The 18040-nt window shown below is 42.6% G+C and overlaps 1 protein-coding gene across 1 annotated transcript in view; it reads left to right on the top strand.

Moving 5' to 3' along the window:
- LOC147750804 (sodium-coupled monocarboxylate transporter 1-like) overlaps positions 1 to 18040 on the top strand; it is a 366759-nt gene that overhangs the window by 98469 nt on the left and 250250 nt on the right. Inside the window, exons 4-5 of the mRNA XM_086936978.1 lie at positions 6726 to 6793; positions 10119 to 10273. Of these exons, the coding sequence (XP_086793104.1) occupies positions 6726 to 6793; positions 10119 to 10273 (223 nt within the window). The remainder of the gene's footprint in view (positions 1 to 6725; positions 6794 to 10118; positions 10274 to 18040) is intronic.

The raw sequence follows: 18040 nt of genomic DNA on the forward strand, positions 1-18040 counted from the left end.
GGGCTGATTTAGGGTCTTGAATTTTTTCAATTTTGGAATTTCCAGAATCATGCAACATGGTTCCCTCCGGAGGTCTTGGGTTATTCAGGTAGTTGGGCAAATCTATATGTAAAACTTTATAGGCGATGCTGGCAATTTTAAAGTAGATTCTAGTGTCCAAGGTCAACTACTAAAGGTCTTTCAGGATAGGGGTGATGTTTTCAGATTATTTTTGCAACTTGCACAAGGTGAATGGCCATTTGTAGGATGGCCCTGTTAAGAGGGATATTAGTTGTGACGAGGCATGCAAGTATTGCATTTCTGCTTCGAGACAAGACAGTACTAAGGCTTGAAAAACAGTTGTAAGGCTTGAAAAACAGTTGTAAGGCTTGAAAAACAGTTGTAAGATCTTCGGTGGGTGGGAGGAGTTGATTTTCCTAATTTTCCTAAGGAGGTGAAGTTGGATTTGCGCAGGCTACGGGTGAATCCTAAAGATGTTGGTGTGAAACTCATGTCAGTATGATTCTGGAGCCAGAGAAAAATTGGGGGAGAAGGTTTATGTGAGTGAAGCACGAGGAATTCAGTTTTAGTGTGGTTTAAGGAAGATAGTGCTCTTTCATTTTTTTAGGTTTTCATTAAAAAATCTATGGGTTGAGATGTCTGAGGGATCCAATATTTTGAGGCATATTTGGAGAACATTGGGGAAATGATTAATTGACATTTCTTCCAAGTGAACCAAAGGACCAAGAGCCTCCATGTCGAAGTTGAATAGAAGAGCTAATAGGATAGATCTTTAAAGTACACCGTAAGAAAGCCGGAGGCAGTGCAATCTGAATCTGTCCATTTTCAAAATTGTGATCTGGAAGTGATGATGAATTGGAGCTACTTCGTGACAGTGCCCTCAATTCCCATTCTTCATGAAAGCATTTTTAGGATCTTTCCATGGTGTATCATGTCGATTGCTGTTGATAAGTAAAATGAGTAGAATGGGGTTTGGGAGCACACTGTCTCACATCCTAGCACAATTCCCTCCTTTGCAATATGGATTAATGCAGTACACAATTAGTGCTTACTTCAAAATTAACTGTCGTTTTTCACCAAAGTTAGTGCAGCTAGTGCTGTATATCTCTAGACACATATGTGTTTCTGGATTTTGTCCTTCATTAGTAGATAGCAGCCACCTTTCATCTGGGGTTGCTGGTAATGCTGCTAAAATCGTCATGGGTCACAGTACCACTCACATGCACATATATGCATCTTGAAAGCTTCTCAGCATGCTAGCTCAAGGGAGCTTTTTAAATAGAAAGGTGGTTGGGAGCACACTACTTCACAGCCCAGCACAGTTCGCCCCTTTGCATAATGGTAAATGCAGTACACAATTAGGGTTTACTTCAAAATTAACACCTGATCTCGTCATGAGCCACGGTGCTCGTGTGCTCATGACGAGCTGAGCTCTTCATGACCGTTAGAACGCTCGCACGCTGGGCAAATTCCCCTGCTGTGCGAGCGTTCTAAAGAAACGGGTGTGGTGATGACCACCGTGGCTCATGACGAGCTGAGCTCGTCATGAGCACCGGGGCGCTGCACGCGCCCCCTCCCCCCAGCACAGCGGGGAAATATGCCCCGCAGGGAAGGGGTTAACTGTAGGTTTTCACCAAATTTGGAGCAGTTAGTGCTGTACATCTCTAGACACATATGTGTTTCTGGATTTCGTCCTTTATCAGAAGAGAGCAGCGAAATTTCATCTGGGGTTCCTGGAAAGGCTGCCAGAATCTCCACAGATTATGATACCACTCATAGGCGCACATGTGCTTCTCCAAAGCTTTTGTTGTTGGTGGCTCACAGGAGCTTTTTAACCAGATGGGGGGTTGGGAGCACACTGCCTCACATTCCAGCAGTTTGCCTCTTTTCATTATGATAAATGCAGTACACAATTAGTGCTAACTTCAAAATTAACTGTAGTTTTCACCAGAGTTGGTGCAGATAGTGCTGTATATCTCTAGACATGTGATTCTGGATTTCAACCTTCATCAGTAGAGAACAAAAAAAGATTTCATCTGCGGTTGCTGAAAATGCAGCCAAAGTCTTCACAGGTCTCAGTACTATTAACAGGAAAACAAGTGTGTCTCCAAAGCTCGTCAGCTTGCTTGCTCAAGGGAGCCTATTAAACAGAAGGGGGTTGGGAGCACCCCGTCTCGAGGCATTTTGAGAAATTCCATAAGGGTGACCATTCATGCTTAAGTATGGCTACTTAGCTCAGATCCCTAAGAACATAAGAAGAAAGGACATGGAAAGAGTACTCCATAAGCTGGAAACCCGGTTCCTTCTGGAACTCGATAGTAAAGAGCATTTTGGACTTAACGTGGATGAGGGGCTGCAGACGTCTATATTAGCTGCTTGCCTCCTGACAGCACTTTATTTTGCACTGATGATACACTAATTATGATTTTTTATCCAATTTATCTTATAAACAGGAAGGGGTCAACAGTTTGTTGTATAATAGTGCTGTGCTGTTACACTAGCAAATCGAAAAGATTTTTAATGGAAAATCTTTGAAACAATTTATATTTAGCACATTTATATATTTTGGTCAACAGAGAAAAAACCCAGATCCTTTTATCACACCTAACTGTAATGTCACTTTAAGCTTTGTTTTTTCAATGAATTTCTAGTTTTTTTACTGCAAAGTAATACCTAATTACCATATGTAAATGCAACCCCCCGGCCCGGGGACCCCTTCTCCCAGGGACCAGTGCATTTTTGGGGAGAGGGAGGCACGCGGCCCGCTTCCTGGGCTGATTTGGCCCCAGGGACCCCAGGGCCCGCCATGTTTGTTTGGGGGAGGGTGGCACATGGCTCCCCTTCGGGGCCAATTTAGGGCCCGAAGAACCCATCTCCCGGGGCCCGGCACTATTAAGAAGGGGGAGGTAGGCGCATGGCCCCCCTTTCCAAACCAATTTATGCCACGGAGACCCCATCCACCGGGCCTGGCGTTAATATTAGGGGGAGGAGGCACACAGCTCCCCACCCCAGGCCAATTTTGGTCCTGGGGACCCCATCACCAGGGGCCCGGCATAATTGTGAAGGGGAGGGGGCATGTGACCCCATCTCTGGGCCAACTTAAGCCCCGGGGACCCCATCCCCAGAGCCCGACACCTTAAATGTGGGTGCCCTGTTGTCCATCCATGGCACCACCCACACTGTCGTTGGAGGCCCTCAGTGGTTACCCGCATCCAGTGGTAACCATCCTTCATCATTGCTCCCACCCACAGGGAACAGCTAATAATGCTGCTCCCTGTGGGCGGTAGCGATATTTCGATCTGTTTCCATGACCGCATCAATGCGGGCGGAGAAACAGATGTAAAATCTGCTTTCAGCGGGTGGGAGCATTTTTGAAGCTCCTGCCAGCTGTGAGTGCATTTGGTGTTTGCTCCTGTTTGACTGGAGATTTTAAAATGCTCCTGCCAAGCAACAGCAAACACAGGTTTCCCTGCCTGTAATGCTGCAGGTACTACTATGCCTTAATAGGAATCACCCAGGGAGTGGGCTTCCCATGACCTTTTGAGGCTAGGGGAGGGGGTCTGCATGAACCCCCACCCCATACAAATTGTTTTTGGTCTCAGGGATGGGTTACCCAGTGCCTCTGGAGACTTGGGGGGAGGGCATGAATAAATGCAGTCCACTGTCATTTCTTTTTCCTGAACTCTCAAGAGTCTTGCAGTATTACTGCATTTTTTGCTATTTTCTTTTCCTTATTTTGATTCATTGGTGGTCCCTTTAGGTCCCTCATGTGGTCCAGGGGGTTGGGGTATCTGTACAGTGCCCTGTATATATATATATATATATATATATATATATATATATATATATATATATATATATATATATATATATATATATATATATATATATATATATATATATATATATATATATATATATATATATATATATATATATATATATATATATATATATATATATATATATATATATATATATATATATATATTTATTTTTTAAGAACTTCAGGACAGGAGACTAAGTCCCCAAGTTCTGTAATGGGTGCCAGTAACATTTCCTCAGGTTGCTGGCAGCCGATCAGCGCACTTGCTCTTTTGGGAGTCTGACTCCCATCGGAGTAAGATGGACAAAGGGAAATAGTGGTCCCTGGGTCAATCAGAATGTTCTATTTTTAAACTGATGCTCCAACAAGAGTCTTCGAGACTCGCAAGCCCAACTGCCAAAATATGCAATAATTTTTTTACCTTAATAGCTTAAAAAGTACTGAACAGATTTACACCAAATCACTAAAAGCACAATCTGCAGCCAACAACCTAGCTTCCTAGCAAATTTGGTGTAATTCCGTTCAGCAGTTTTTGCTGTAACATGTCTTAAATAAGTCTATGGAAAATGCATGGGGATTTTGTGTTTTGGGACCCTCCTTTTTTCTTCGCCCCCAACGTATCACCCAGAAACATACCAGGAAGGAACTGAGGAGGATTAGCTTTTTTGGGGGGGGGATGGGGGGGGGGGGAGTTTCATGAAGATTCATTAAACGGGGCCAAAGTTATTAGCAAACCTAAAAATGCTGCGTCTATTGACAAGCAGACAATAACTACCTTGTGGCGACTGTAAGGTGTGAGTGGGCTTGGGTAAAAGGTGTGTGAGTGCACGATAAGCGGTCAGTGTTTGTGGTGAGAGTGCAGGTTGAGAGGTGTGTGAGCATTTAGAGGTATGGGAGCATTGTAAGGAATGTGAAGGATGGTGAGAGGTGCATGAGTGCAGGGTGAGAGTTATGGGAGTGCAGAGTGAGCAGTGTGTGAATATAGCATGCTGAGTGACTGTGTGGAGGTTAGGCAATGTCAGTGCAGGGTGAGTGTGCAGAGTGAAAGGTGTGTGAGTGTGCCAGGTGGGCAGTGCCTGAGCGCAATGTGATTGTTTTGCATTGTGGGAAATGTGTAACAGTGATAGGTGAGCAGTGTGTGTTTGCAGGGTGTGCGCTGTATGTGTGCATGGTGAATGGTGTATCTGTGAGCGGAGAGAGTGGCCTGTAAAGATAGTGTGTGGTGTGAGAACGGTATAAGTGGTGTGTGAATGTAGGGTGAGTGATGTCTGAGTGCAGGGTGAGTGATGTATGGGTGTAAGGTAAGTGGTTTGTGAGTGCATAGTGAGTCATGTGTGAGTGCAAAGTGAATTACGTGAGATTGCAAGGTGAGTGGGATATGAGTACAAGGTGAAATTCATGTGAGAAGTGTATGAGTGCTGGGTGAGCAATGTCTTACTAAAGGGTGAGTGTGCAGTATGCCAGGGTTCTGAGTGCTGATTGAGTGGTGTCTGAATGAGGGGTGAGTAGTATGTAAGTTCAAAGTGAGTGTTTGTGTGCTGGATGAGTGGTGTGTGATCATTTGTGATCAACATAGTGTAGCCAGTGTGAGCAGAGAGTATGCCTGCTGAGCAGTGTGTGAGTGTGCAGAGTGAGAGGTAGGTACCCAGGATGCAGGGTGTGGAAGTGAAGGGTGAGTGGACCACATAAGAGGTGTGTTAATGTGCAAGTGCAGGGTGATAAGTATGTAAGGAGTATGAGTGTAGGGTGAGCAATGTGACTGCATGGTGATAAGTGTGTGAGTGCGGGGTGAAAGGTGTGCTAGTGGTGTATTAAGTGCAGGATGAGTGGTTTCTTGAGTGCATGGTGAGCTGTGTCTTGAGCGCAGGGCGAATGGCGTCTGTGTGCAGGTGGAGCAGTGTTTGAGTGCATGGTGAGAAATGTGTGAGTGTGCTGGTTGAGTGGTATGTGAGTCAGGTGAGTAGTTAGTGTGAATGGTGCATTAGTGGTGAGTGAGTGCAGGTTTAGAGGTATGTCAGCAGACAGGTCTGTACAGGATGAGATGGGCTAGTGCAGGTTGACAGGTAAATGAGTTTGCAGGATAAGTGGTAGTTGTAGAGTGAGTAGTGTGTGAGGGCAGAGTGAGAGGTGTGTGTGTACCAGTAAGAAGTGGTAAGTGAATGGTAAGCAGTCACCATAAGTGGTGTTTTAATGGTCCGGTGAATGAGCAGTGTATGACTGCAAGGTGAGTAGTGTCTGGGTGCAGGGTGAGCAGTTGGTGAGTAAGAATACAAGGTACCTGGTGTTCGACTACAGGGTAAGTGAAGTGTGAGTAGTGGGTGCAAGGTGTATGAGTGCCACCTATGTGGTTTGTGAGTTCAGGGTGTGTGACATTCTTGTATGATTGCATGTTGAGATATGGGTCTGTTTAACTACATGTTATGTGAATGCACCTTTGGTGAGTGCAGGGCACAACACAATAAAGCAATACCTATTGGCATTTACAAAGTTTGTTCTGTATGGAAATATGTATGTCATGTATGGAAATACAACACATCTTTCAAGTGTAGTATACTAACTTAGGGGGAGGGTGTGGCCTAACGGCTAGAGCGGTCGACCTCGAAGCTGGAGAACCGGGTTCAAGACTTGGCAGGGACGCTCAACATCTTGTGATTCTGGGCAAATCACTTACTGTCCCCATACCTTCCAAAAATGTATGCGTCTGTCTGATATATAACTGGTGCTGATGTAAAGTGGTCTGATACCTTCAGATCAAGTTTGCGATATATGACCCTGTATGTTGATGTAAAGTGCTCTGATACCTTCGGGTTAAGTTCATGCTATATAAAACTCTAATATAAAAAAAAACATGCTATGTCAATAAAATTTTTTTTAAACTTTCATGTTTTCTATTTTACAGTGACGGGATTTAATCTTTGGGGAGCAGTGGTTTTAACCGGAGCAGTTTGTACTTTCTATTGTGCACTGGTATGTTACTAAATTACCTGAAACATAATTGATTTTTCAGTGTGCTTTATCCATTTTTTTGTTAACAAGAAAAATGTAAATATTTTCTTAGACACTGAAGCAGAAAGGTATACAACAAGATAAAAGAAGGATATGATGTAAATAGAAGGAATTACATTGATTCTCCCCAGGTGAATACAAATTTATATATAATTAAGAGTCTGCATCAGCATATCCAGATTCAGCATTATTCATGCAACGTACCCTGAATGTGCACTTTGTTGCGTCACTACAGTTAGACCAAGCATTGGCAAAGCCAACAGACCTTGCCATTGACATTGAGAACAGAAACATTGGCTTCATAATAGCTTCTTGGAACACGTTTTAGTATATGCTTTCCAAGATGGGTGCTTTTAAAAAAAATACATTTGAAGATAATGGTAATTGATGCAAGCGCACACTTGAACCCATCAAATAGTGTGATTTCTTAAAAACAAATAAAATACCCATAAGATAGCCACTGTGCATGCATGTGAAGGCAAGGTGACTAGCTAAGAAGGGTTTAAAAAAAAAAAAACATAAAACATAATCCTTCCCAAGATGGTCATGCTGCCCATGTGAAGCAACAATCTCCGAATGCTTTTTGTTTTAGTGCTAAGAATAAATATTCTAGGATGGCCGCTGTGCCTGTGCATGTTTACAATAAAACAAAAAGCATCCTGTTATCTGATGTGCATGTTTGCATGCATACACAGAGCGGCTATTTTAGAATAGAACCACTCAATGATGGTCGCCCACCAATGCTGGTGGTCGTGTGGTAGAGGAACAAAGAGGCCAGTTGTAGGAGCAAGCAGGCACTTGTCCTTGGGCAGGACAAACAGAAGAATAGGGAAGAAAGCCATCAAATCAGTAGCAGAGAACTGCGATAAACAAGAATGTAAAGGAATCATGAGCAAGGGGTGAATACAATAGGTCTGTTTACCAGCAAACAGTTGTATGCAAGGCCTAAAAATTTATCTTCTTCTACCAATGAAAGACTTGAGATCCTTGGCAGATAAAGACATTAGACATCAATATCTAAGCTACTTTGATTGGGAATGCTTGCAGAAGCCTCTTAGGACTCCCGATTTACCAGGCAGGGAGGCTGTTATCATGTGAAATTAAATCCAATGTTCTAGATTACATTCTGTCTGTAGCAATTTTATCATATCTGTTGAAGTCTCTGAATAACCCAATTGATCCAGTGAGGTACGGGAAACCACTACCAGATAACGATTGTTTGGCAGCACGAGTGGCTTCAGCAATGATGTATGTATTACTTCTGTTAGATTCTTACTATATGTCAGGTTGAACCCGTATTAGCCTGTTTGATGATGGACTGCATGAAGACACTTATTGCAGATCCTTCCAGGGTATTTCTCAGGGAAAAGTAGATTACACTGTAATCTTCTTATTATAGAAGTAGATTCTTTTGATTTTTTTTTTAACTTAGTGCTCTAAAGTGTATAGTGTAGAAAAGACCCTAGATGTATTTTGAGATCTTGGCTACCCCTCCAGAAATTTTGTGGGGCTCTATTATCTCACAAATCTGATGCTGGGTACTGAATGATCTTGTCAAACATGTTTGAAGCATGCTACAAAGCCATTATGATTCATATTTTCACCTCGCTGAGGGGAATATTTTAGTCTAGTGATACATAATCTTTTGATTTCTGTGAAATCCAGGGAAACCCCCTGAATCATTATTGGAATCCCGGAAGCCACACTGAGTCATTATTAGAAGATGGGGAGCCCAGCATAAGGAATTTCAATGATGTGAACTTCAAAACAATATACAAAATTACAGAAACAAACATTCATTAAACAAATACACGAATGATTAAATATTTATTTAATTCACAAACAAGTGTAAAAAAATCGAAATGCTAATTTTTATTGGGAGGTTGTGGCTTTTCTACATTCAACTGAGACCACCTATCTTCCATACTGTATTCTGTTTGAAGCATCTGCTCTGCTCCCATGAATCAATCTGAGGACAGCAACTTCATTTTTAGTCTTCAGTTGCAAATTCCTTGCACATTTACTTAACGTTTTAAAATTTTCAAGTCTTTATTTACATACACTTTATTATTTTTAATATATTAATATTATGTTCATAACATATAATATTACTAATATGCCACATCAATTTTAAAAGCTGTCGTGGATCTCCTTAATAGTTGTCGCGGACCCTCATGGGTCCCCGGACCATAGGTTAAAAACCACTGCCCTAGTCAATTGCATTTTATAAAAGAAAATGAAACAACGGTTACGCATGGTTGACCATGTATAAACAATAGGTGAAAAATTATATTTATTCCTAATAATCATCAGAATCATCATTCATCAAATATAATTACAATTAAATCAGCAAGTATAAAAAATACTCCAGTTTTATAGGGGTACCTTAAAAGCTAAAATGCTGCACATCTTGTATGGTAGGCTAGGAGAACACACACAAAATATTTCCAGTTGGCTATTTTAATATTCCCACTATTTTGTTTCCTAAAATTAGTTCTGGTAACATGTATAAGTTGTCATTGCATTTTATTTTATGTATTTGATACTATTAATGAAAAAGGATGAAGTATTTTGCTAACATAAAAATATAGATATAAAAATGTAATCATTCTTAATTAAATGTTTTAAACTTAAAATACATCATGGAAAATGACCTTAGAAAATTGGAATTTGCCATTGTTGACAACTTTAATAATCTCAAGTGTAAGTCAGGTTAAAAGTATATACCTTCTTAGATTTTAAATATGGTCTGTTTTGCAGAACATATCATTCGCAAATATGGCTTTATTCAACCTTCTCCTCTTCTGGATCATTTAGAAAATGCCTGAGAATACATACAGAAGTAAAATGTTTTTTTATAATTCATTTTATAAATAAACAGTGGTATTAATAATCACTGGTTAATTCTCTCAAAACATTTTCACGTTCTTGTTCAGTCTAATGTGATAGGCATATAGCGTTAGTCTCACAAAGTGCAAAAAGAGGTATTGCTATTGTTGTTGTGTATAGCTACATATAACACTGCTGCCAATTTTATAATACTCCATTTCACAACCTCAGAATGAGGGAAGGCGGAGTTAGCAATGCCAGATTGCAACCCTGTGCCCTGCACATTAATGTTGTAAGCCATCTTTCTAGCTTGTTAGTAGTTTGCTTTCTACAACATTTGCATGCAACATATGCTGTGAAGGCAAGCTGAAAACAATACCACAATAATAACCTCTTCTGCAAAGATGAATTGATTCATGAACACTTATGATAACTTAAAATATTTTCTTTTTTATAGGGTGGCTTGAAAGCTGTCGTTTGGACTGATGTGTTTCAGATAGTAATCATGGTGGCTGGATGTGTAGCTGTTATTGCAAGGGCTGTGGTGGTTCAGGGAGGGATTCAACGCATAATTGACGATTCTTACGAAGGTGGAAGATTAAACTTTTGGAAGTAAGTTTTGTATTCCATCAAATATAATAACTGTGAGGCACATTACCTGTCTATAAACAAAGAGAAGTAACATATTTTTCTATTTCAACAGAGTTAAGGGTATTGAGATACTACAACATCCTTGTTTCTTTGTAAATTGTGACACCATATGAAAGATATGCCTTTGAAAAACAGGCACTTTTCTGGCTCTTTTCTGAATTCATGCCCAAAACGTAAGAAAATTGAGGCTTTTATTATAGGGTGTAATATTTTTCATTTGTAGTAATTTCAAAATCATGCATCAGTGAAGTTCCTGCCTCAGTCAAGCATGCTATGTTGATTCAAATACTAAAAACACCCAAATCAATACACAAAGCTGAAAATACTTTACAATATGGCAGCATGGGCAAAATTGAATAATTAATGCATTTACCTGTTTGCCTCCATTGGGTTAGTTATTACTCATCACGTCAATGGTCCTTTGGGTCACAATCAATCAATCACCTTTACCTGAGCATTTAGGAAAGCCATTTTTAGGGAACTTGGTGCCTTTCTTAATATTGATTCCAGAAATTCCCAGCTCAACAGGTTAACTGCCTATTCAGCATTTAGAAAGAGTAAAGCTACTGAAGAGTAGAATTTTTGCAAAAATCCATTACCTATGAAAGATAATACCTATTGGAAGATACCGGCCTGTGATGGATAGACCCAGCTTGATCAAAGTGAATGACTTTGTGAATTATACTGGTCAACCTGTTAGATAATATCTTAATAACTTGTTTTAGTTATATTCTGTGATTGTAACAGAATCATGATCTAGGACACAAGCTCAGGCCCAAACAATTTACATAATTGATTGTTCTCTGGGGGTCTTAGCTGAAAGGAGAGACTTGAAGTCTGATTACACTACCTCCATATCGACCCCTATAGTGACCTTTGCAATTAAAGAAAAACTGTCTTCTTCTGTAATCTTATCAACTTTAACATTTTGTAAAACTGTTCTGCCTTATAAGCTTGAGGGTGGAGTACTTGCTTAGTGAATGAAGATAGAATTACAAAAATGTCTTCTTCTCTGAAGTCTTCAGTGCTTCACCAGAATCAATGTTAACAACTTTCTTAACCTACTTTTAAGTATTACATGATAGTGGCTTCCAGGCATGCAGCTTGCCTAACTTGTCATCCTCTTTTTGAATATCAACCAATCAATGAAAAACTTTAGTCAGTTGCCATGCAACCATAAAAGTACAGATTATTAATAATATATAAAACATCCAGAGTAAAGCCGCAATAGTTCCTTGTACACCATCTGTCATAATATACAAATACAATGTAAACAAGCATTGGAAATGCAATAGGTCTCGGATTTATTTGAGTTAGAGCTAATGGCATTGTAAATGGCAATGTCTTTTACCCATGTATTATGGAGTGTATGCATGTGGTGTGTAATGGAATTATGTGGTTTGGATTGGAATTGTTCACTCTGCACTCACCACTCACTACTCTGCACTCTGCACTCACTACACTGCACTCACCACTCTGCACTCACCACTCACTACTCTGCACTCACCACTCACTACTCTGCACTCACTACTCTGCACTCACTCACTACTCACTACTCTGCACTCACTACTCTGCACTCACTACTCTGCACTCACTCACTACTCTGCACTCACTCACTACTCACCACTCACTACTCTGCACTCACCACTCACTATCTGCACTCACTACTCTGCACTCACCACTCACTACTCTGCACGCACTACTCACTACTCTGCACTCACCACTCACTACTCTGCATTCTGCACTCACTACTCTGCACTCACTACTCTGCACTCACTACTCTGCACTCACCACTCACTACTCTGCACTCATCACTCACTACTCTGCACTCACCACTCACTATCTGCACTCACCACTCACTACTCTGCACTCACTACTCTGCACTCACTACTCTGCACTCACCACTCACTATCTGCACTCACCACTCACTATCTGCACTCTGCACTCACTAGTCTGCACTCACTACTCTGCACTCACTACTCTGCACTCACTACTCTGCACTCACCACTCACTACTCTGCACTCACCACTCACTACTCTGCACTCACCACTCACAACTCTGCACTCACCACTCTGCACTCACTACTCACTACTCTGCACTCACCACTCACCACTCTGCACTCACCACTCTGCACTCACTACTCACTACTCTGCACTCACCACTCACTACTCTGCACTCTGCACTCACTACTCTGCACTCACTACTATGCACTCACCACTCACTACTCTGCACTCACTACTCTGCACTCACTCACTACTCACTACTCTGCACTCACTACTCTGCACTCACTACTCTGCACTCACTCACTACTCTGCACTCACTCACTACTCACCACTCACTACTCTGCACTCACCACTCACTATCTGCACTCACCACTCACTACTCTGCACTCACCACTCACTACTCTGCACTCACCACTCACTACTCTGCACTCTGCACTCACTACTCTGCACTCACTACTCTGCACTCACTACTCTGCACTCACCACTCACTACTCTGCACTCACCACTCACTACTCCGCACTCACCACTCACTATCTGCACTCACCACTCACTACTCTGCACTCACTACTCTGCACTCACTACTCTGCACTCACCACTCACTATCTGCACTCACCACTCACTATCTGCACTCTGCACTCACTACTCTGCACTCACTACTTTGCACTCACTACTCTGCACTCACTACTCTGCACTCACCACTCACTACTCTGCACTCACCACTCACTACTCTGCACTCACCACTCACTACTCTGCACTCACCACTCACCACTCTGCATTCACCACTCTGCACTCACTACTCACCACTCTGCACTCACCACTCTGCACTCACCACTCTGCACTCACTACTCACTACTCTGCACTCACCACTCACTACTCTGCACTCTGCACTCACTACTCTGCACTCACTACTCTGCACTCACTACTCTGCACTCACTACTCTGCACTCACCACTCACTACTCTGCACTCACCACTCACTATCTGCACTCACCACTCACTACTCTGCACTCACTACTCATTACTCTACACTCACTACTCTGCACTCACTACTCTGCACTCACTACTCTGCACTCACTACTCTGCACTCACTACTCTGCACTCACTCACTACTCACTACTCACTACTCTGCACTCACTCACCACTCTGCACTCACGACTCTGCACTCACTCACTACTCACTACTCTGCACTCACTACTCTGCACTCACTCACTACTCACTACTCTGCACTCACTACTCTGCACTCACTACTCTGCACTCACTACTCACTACTCTGCACTCACTACTCACTACTCTGCACTCACTCACTACTCACTACTCTGCACTCACTACACACTACTCTGCACTCACTCACTACTCACTACTCTGCACTCACTACTCACTACTCTGCACTCACTCACTACTCACTACTCTGCACTCACTACTCTGCACTCACTACTCACTACTCTGCACTCACTCACTACTCACTACTCTGCACGCACTACTCACTACTCTGCACTCACAACTCTGCACTCACTACTCTGCACTCACTACTCACTACTCTGCACTCACTACTCTGCACTCACTACTCTGCACTCACTACTCTGCACTCACTACTCACTACTCTGCACTCACTACTCACTTCTCTGCACTCACTACTCACTACTCTGCACTCACTACTCACTACTCTGCACTCACTACTCTGCACTCACTCACTACTCACTACTCTGCACTCACCACTCACTACTCTGCACTCACTCACTACTCTGCATGCACTACTCACTACTCACTACTCTGCACGCACTACTCACTACTCACTACTCTGCACTCACTACTCACTACTCACTACTCTGCACTCACTACTCACTACTCTGCACTCACTACTCACTACTCACTACTCTGCACTCACTACTCTGCACTCACTACTCTGCACTCACTACTCACTACTCTGCACTCACTACTCACTACTCTGCACTCACTACTCTGCACTCACTACTCTGCACTCACTACTCACCACTCACTACTCACTACTCTGCACTCACTACTCACTACTCTGCACTCACTACTCACTACTCTGCACTCACTCACTACTCACTACTCTGCACTCACTCACTACTCTGCACGCACTACTCACTACGCTGCACTCACTACTCTGCACTCACTACTCTGCACTCACTACTCACTACTCTGCACTCACTACTCACTACTCACTACTCTGCACTCACTACTCACTACTCTGCACTCACTCACTACTCACTACTCTGCACTCACTACTCACTACTCACTACTCTGCACTCACTACTCACTACTCACTACTCTGCACTCACTACTCACTACTCTGCACGCACTACTCTGCACTCACTCACTACTCACTACTCTGCACGCACTACTCTGCACTCACTCACTACTCACTACTCTGCATGCACTACTCTGCACTCACTCACTACTCTGCACGCACTACTCTGCACTCACTCACTACTCTGCACTCACTCACTACTCTGCACACACTACTCACTACTCTGCACGCACTACTCACTACTCACTACTCTGCACTCACTACTCTGCACTCACTACTCTGCACTCACTACTCACTACTTTGCACTCACTACTCTGCACTCACTACTCACTACTCTGCACTCACTACTCACTACTCTGCACTCACTACTCACTACTCACTACTCTGCACTCACCACTCACTACTCACTACTCTGCACTCACTACTCACTACCCTGCACTCACTACTCTGCACTCACTATTCTGCACTCACTACTCTGCACTCACTACTCACTACTTTGCACTCACTACTCTGCACTCACTACTCACTACTCTGCACTCACTACTCACTACTCTGCACTCACTACTCTGCACTCACTACTCTGCACTCACTACTCTGCACTCACTACTCACTACTCTGCACTCACTACTCACTACTCACTACTCTGCACTCACTACTCTGCACTCACTACTCACTACTCTGCACTCACTACGCTGCACTCACTACTCACTACTCTGCACTCACTACTCACTACTCTGCACTCACTACTCTGCACTCACTACTCACCACTCTGCACTCACCACTCTGCACTCACCACTCTGCACTCACCACTCACTACTCACCACTCTGCACTCACTACTCTGCACTCACTACTCTGCACTCACTACTCTGCACTCACCTCTCTGCATTCACCACTCTGCACTCACCTCTCTGCACTCACCACTCTGCACTCACTACTCACCACTCTGCACTCACTACTCACTACTCTGAAAGCAGGCAAGGCTACTGATTAATTTTACACTGGTCACGGTTAAAACTCTTTTCTAGAAGAGAATAGACACGTTTATCTTGGTGGGTTGAATTTAAAAAAACACATGGTGTCCAATAAAGAATAGGTGATCAGTAACGTGCACGCTCCGAGAGCAGACTGTACTGAATGTTCTGTGTACATTAGCAGAATCCTTCAAAGCACATCTGACATCATTCTTTGCTCCCGCCATTCCGGTACTTTACACTGCAAACACTCCCGCAAGTCCATGCAATTAGAGGACATAACATTCTGAACAAGCACCTACCTCTCGGTCCCCTCACTGCCTTGCCAAACTTTGCGATGCCGGCCAGGAAGAGAGCAGTGATCGGCGTGCGGCGGGCAGGCTGGCGCACTGAGCGAGCGCACGACTGAATCCGCGCGTGGCCAGCACTTGTCACACCTCTCCCATTGAGAATGCTGGGCGCGTGCCCAGCTCTTGTCTCCTTTTGTCGGCTTTGGAGACTGAAACAATTGCAATAATTCTCTGCTGAGAACGCGCTTTCAGCGCGTCTCTAGGCCGAGACCTAAAAAGTATACAACATGCATAAAAGGGATCTTCACAAAGTGGTTCATGCTTCCGAAACAATGCTACTGTACATTATTCAGAACGTACATGAATGCAGATAAAAAAACAGCAACTTAATCAAGATGAATTGAACTTCTAGAATGTACAGTGGCCCATAAAAAAGAACTTTCATAAAAACATGTTTCATCATCATAAAGCTGTTTTAAAAAGAGATGAGATTGACTGCAATGTTTCTTTTCAAATACTGATTTATGTACATTATAGTATTATTGGTCATGCTCGAACTGTGCCTATCTAGCCTCAAGATATTTTAGTTCTGCCAATTCTTTCTGTCATTTGGTTGCAGTTAAGGGAAACTATAACATTCTCAAATGTGTTTTAAATGAGTCCAACAATATTTGTGCCAGTATGGTCCTCCAAGGAAATTAAGGCCTTCAATCATAATTTACTGACATGTTTCAAGCTGTTAGGGGTCTGTTAAAAGGCAAATGTAAGTTCTCCAGCATTTAGACCTATTTTGTATTTGGAGGTTATCCTCTCAAATCATGTAAACTGTTTGACCTGGCCCGTTCTGTGGGACCGACCGTCTCAGATTTCTGCCTTCCTTTGCTGAAACCATTGTTGTTGGCTTTTAAGAATCTGTGCACTTTTCCCTGCTAACCACTGGTAAAGTACTTGTGCTGTCTTTTCCTAAACATAGTAAAATTGGCACATTTAATTTACTTATAAGTCTATAGTAAATTGAATGCTACTACTGGGCAGCCACAGTCATTGTGCAAAATAAATCCTTTTGCCTGGGCTAAACCTTCTTTTACAATACTTATAAGTTACCCCTAATATATGCTCTAAAAGTTAATAGGTCAGGGTGCATTGTATATAAAAAGTAGGACATACGGGTGTGAAAGACTCCTAAAGCCATTTTGCACTGTTGTAAGTATGTCTTTGATCTATTAACACTAGGTTACCTTTTTATCTTTCATAAGTGCTAACTTTAATTTGTGAGCAGGTAGAGATATGTTGTTAAAACTCAAAACAATGCTCATTTAAAATGGTGACGTAGGATTTTAATTTACCCTTTTGAAAACACCACTGTCAGAAAGATGGCATTTTCTTGTCACAACCAACTGTGCCTTCTGGCAGTGTCCTGGGTCACATTACTGTGACTGACTCTGCTGTTGGTGCTTATATATTGCTTTCAAACAGTGAGACTAAAGGGGATTAGGTGTGGACAGGATAGGCCAACCTGCAGGATGACTGGGGAGGGGCTGTATAGAGCCCTGTTTACACTTCAAAGTACTTTGCCCACAGCACACACAAAGGAACCTGGTCCCAGGTCTGACCTGTCTTTTGTCACCCCCAGAGAGAGAGTTTGGAGCCTTCACCAGGGAATGGGAAAGAACTTTCCAGAACCATATTAGGTCAGGGAATCCCCCACGCAAAGGCTGACACCAGGTATAAATATTGGCCCTCCAGAGCCACTCATCAGAACACTTCTGGACATCTGCGCTACGAGGCCTCCGGGTTGTTTGCGCTTTATAAAACCCGATTAATAATAATAATAATAATAATAATCTGGAAGTTTCAGAAGAAAGACTTTCCTGCTCCCAGAGAACTATCCTGCTGCTTGCAGGATGGCCTAGTTGTTTGAAGAAGGAAGATTAGACGACCTTGCCTTTGTTAATATGTTAATGTTAATGTTAATAGGATTTTTAAAGCGCTCTGCTACCCAAGGGTGTCCTGGCGCTGTACACTACCATCTAAGAGAAATTATGACTAGCGCGATGGGCAGGAGCAATTTATCCAAAAAGCCATGTTTTTAATCCTTTTCGAAACAGGAGCAGTTCTGTCGAGCTCCTTTAGGAAAAAGGAAGACTGTTCAATGCTTTAGCGGCACAATATCAAAAACTCCTTCCGCCCCAG

This window comes from Lissotriton vulgaris, chromosome 1_1 (assembly GCF_964263255.1).
Source record: "Lissotriton vulgaris chromosome 1_1, aLisVul1.2, whole genome shotgun sequence".
Taxonomy (NCBI): Eukaryota; Metazoa; Chordata; class Amphibia; order Caudata; family Salamandridae; genus Lissotriton; species Lissotriton vulgaris.